Source organism: Priapulus caudatus, unplaced genomic scaffold, assembly GCF_000485595.1.
Source record: "Priapulus caudatus unplaced genomic scaffold, Priapulus_caudatus-5.0.1 Scaffold2778, whole genome shotgun sequence".
In the NCBI taxonomy this organism is placed as follows: domain Eukaryota; kingdom Metazoa; phylum Priapulida; class Priapulimorpha; order Priapulimorphida; family Priapulidae; genus Priapulus; species Priapulus caudatus.
In genome coordinates this window covers 3,338-6,043 of record NW_014579839.1, presented here as the reverse complement: position 1 = coordinate 6,043, position 2,706 = coordinate 3,338, and the positions used below count along the sequence as shown (strand labels likewise).

At 40.1% G+C, this 2,706-nt stretch overlaps 1 protein-coding gene across 1 annotated transcript in view; it reads left to right on the top strand.

Moving 5' to 3' along the window:
* LOC106819046 (low-density lipoprotein receptor-related protein 1-like) overlaps positions 1-2,706 on the top strand; it is a gene marked incomplete at its 3' end in the record, with an annotated part of 34,907 nt that overhangs the window by 30,315 nt on the left and 1,886 nt on the right. The window contains 3 exon segments of the mRNA XM_014823706.1: positions 623-751; positions 1,599-1,727; positions 2,072-2,188. Of these exon segments, the coding sequence (XP_014679192.1) occupies positions 623-751; positions 1,599-1,727; positions 2,072-2,188 (375 nt within the window).

The following is a 2,706-nucleotide window of genomic DNA, read 5'->3' as shown; positions in this document are numbered from 1 at the left end:
AGAATGCAGGAAATTGTATCTCAGAACCAAAAATTTTACCGGGGGGCATGCTGGACCCCCCTACGTGACCCTCGAACTACTAATTTGATGGCCAGAAACTACAGATTGCTTCAAATATGTGTTGGCATCTCTGCAGGGGCGCTCGCGTGTATATATGTGTTTACGAAACAACAAACAACATCTGTAGTCTACTCGGTAACTCGGCCAACTAGTTGTGTGTCTAATGTTTCACATCAAACAACTTGACTAACCAACGAAGGCAACCCACTAGGTTGTCGCATCGAGTGTGTGCTGTACTTACTTAATTTACTTATGGTACTTACTTAACTTGAACAATACTAGATTGTTGTGGCAAGTATCTCACGTTATTAAGTTCAGTGTCTGATGGTGATGGCTGTCTCACGCTGCAAGTGATACTCCATAACTTATACTAAGTTGATAATAGTGGACAATACTAGATGGTCGTGGCAAGTATCTCACGTTGTTCAGTCCAGGATTAATGCTATATGTGTTTACGAAACGACTTCAGTACATTACTCAGTTCGACAATACTGCGTAACTCGGGGCGAACACTTGGTTGCCGTGGCGACTGTCTGACGGTGATCATGCTGTCTGGCTGCAGGTGAGACGACGCGCACGTGTGTGCCGCAGATGGAGATGAGCTGCGACAACCGCACCAAGTGCATCCCGTTGTCGTGGCGATGCGACAAGGTCGTCGACTGCGAGGACAAGACGGATGAGCTCAGCTGCGGTGCGTATCCACGGCAACGCATCAACACGCGCGGGGTCGAGCTCATTTTGTTTCGGGGGCATCGCCTATGCCCTTATCTCCCATTATCTTTCCTAGCACGGCTAATGCTCGTCATGATGGAGCCGGCAATGTTTTTTTAATTAAGTCTCTACAACGCAGCTAGTAAGAGTACCAAATTTGGGCATGTGACATCAATTATCAGCGCTCCAAGCGGCGACGGAAAACGATAGCCAAAATGCTTAGAGGCGTTTAGGTTGCTGAATAAGCTGGATGCGAGGCGGCGTAAGGCATGTGGGAGGGGAGGTTTAGGAGCCAATATCTCAGCCTAGGAGTATCGTATTGACAAGCGGTTGGTCTTGTTTTAGAGAGCAAAGAATTCTGCTTAATACAATACCATAAAATTATTCTAGATTTGCAGGCAAAGTAGAATAATGTTGTCGTGATATAGCACTATTTTCCCGTTTTCCCGTTGTACACTCTAGGTATTATTAGCTCTTGGTAATATATAATGTGATGTAAATAAATCAACATAAACCGAGTATTAACATGAATGATATTATATAATGTGAATAATAACACAGTTTAATACATGCATATTATAATATGACAGATATGTATAAATAAACATTTCATGAACAATAACATGAATGATATAAATATAAATAAATAAATAATTGTATAATAATGTTGTGTAATATATGCATGATATGATCTCATCTGATATGATATAGATAACAGGGAGTATTACACAAACGCTAATATATAATGTGAAGAATAATGTGGTATAATGTGGTATAATATATACATGATATAATGTATATATGATGTAATGCTTGTGTGTTTGCAGATCTGCCGGACGACTTCTGTCCGTGGCCGGGTCACCAGTGTGACGGCGGCAGTAAGTGCGTCGCCGCGACGCAGCTCTGTGATTACAGGCCGGACTGTGAGGACGGATCTGATGAGGGGGAGCTGTGTGGTAAGATGCCAAACATTGTTGTTGTTGTTGTTGTTGTTGTTGTTGTTGTTGTTGTTGTTGTTGTTGTTGTTGTTGGTATTATTATTATTATTTTTTATCATTATTATTATTTGTATCATTATCATCATCATCATCATCATCATCATCATCATCATCATCATCATATGATAATATAATAATAATAATAAATATTATTAATATAGCCTTGCGGTCCAACAAAATCACCTGTAAGAACTGCTAGCTATAAGGGTAACATAAGACGCAACATAAGATAGACGCATAAGTACTCAATACAGAATAATAAAATAGGTGCGTGTAAGAACCGGCTGCTCTTGTGTTTGCAGTGGAGAACCAGTGTGAGGCGCTGCCGTGCAGCCATGAGTGTCGTCCCCGCCCTGACGGCTACTCCTGTCTCTGCCCGCCGCCCCTCAAGCTGTCCAGTGACCGCATGCACTGCACAGGTAAGTGAACTCCCAGCCCGTCGTCGGCGTCGACCGATAATATTGCTTATTTAAATTAATAAATTTTATGCAAATTAAAATTTATTAACTAATATAACATTTAATATTGTATTAACATTCATAATTTATATAATTACCTCCGCCAAGGGGTTGGCAGGAGGTTATGTTTTCACCGGCGTTTGTTGGTTTGTGGGTTTGTGCGTTTATTTGTTTGTGTACAGCCTAACTAAAAAAGTTATGGACGGATTGTCATAACATTTTCAGGATAGGTCAGAAATGGGCTAACTTAGAACTGATTAGATTTTGGTGGCGATCCGGATCCAATTAATTAATTAATTAATAAAGTTTTTGAGGATAGGTCAGAAATGGGGTAACTTAGAATTGATTACATTTTGGTGAGGATCCGGATCCAATTAATTAATTAAATTTTCAGGATAGGTCAGAAATGGGGTAACTTAGAATTGATTACATTTTGGTGGTCATCCGGATCCAATTAATTAATTAATTAATTAAATTTT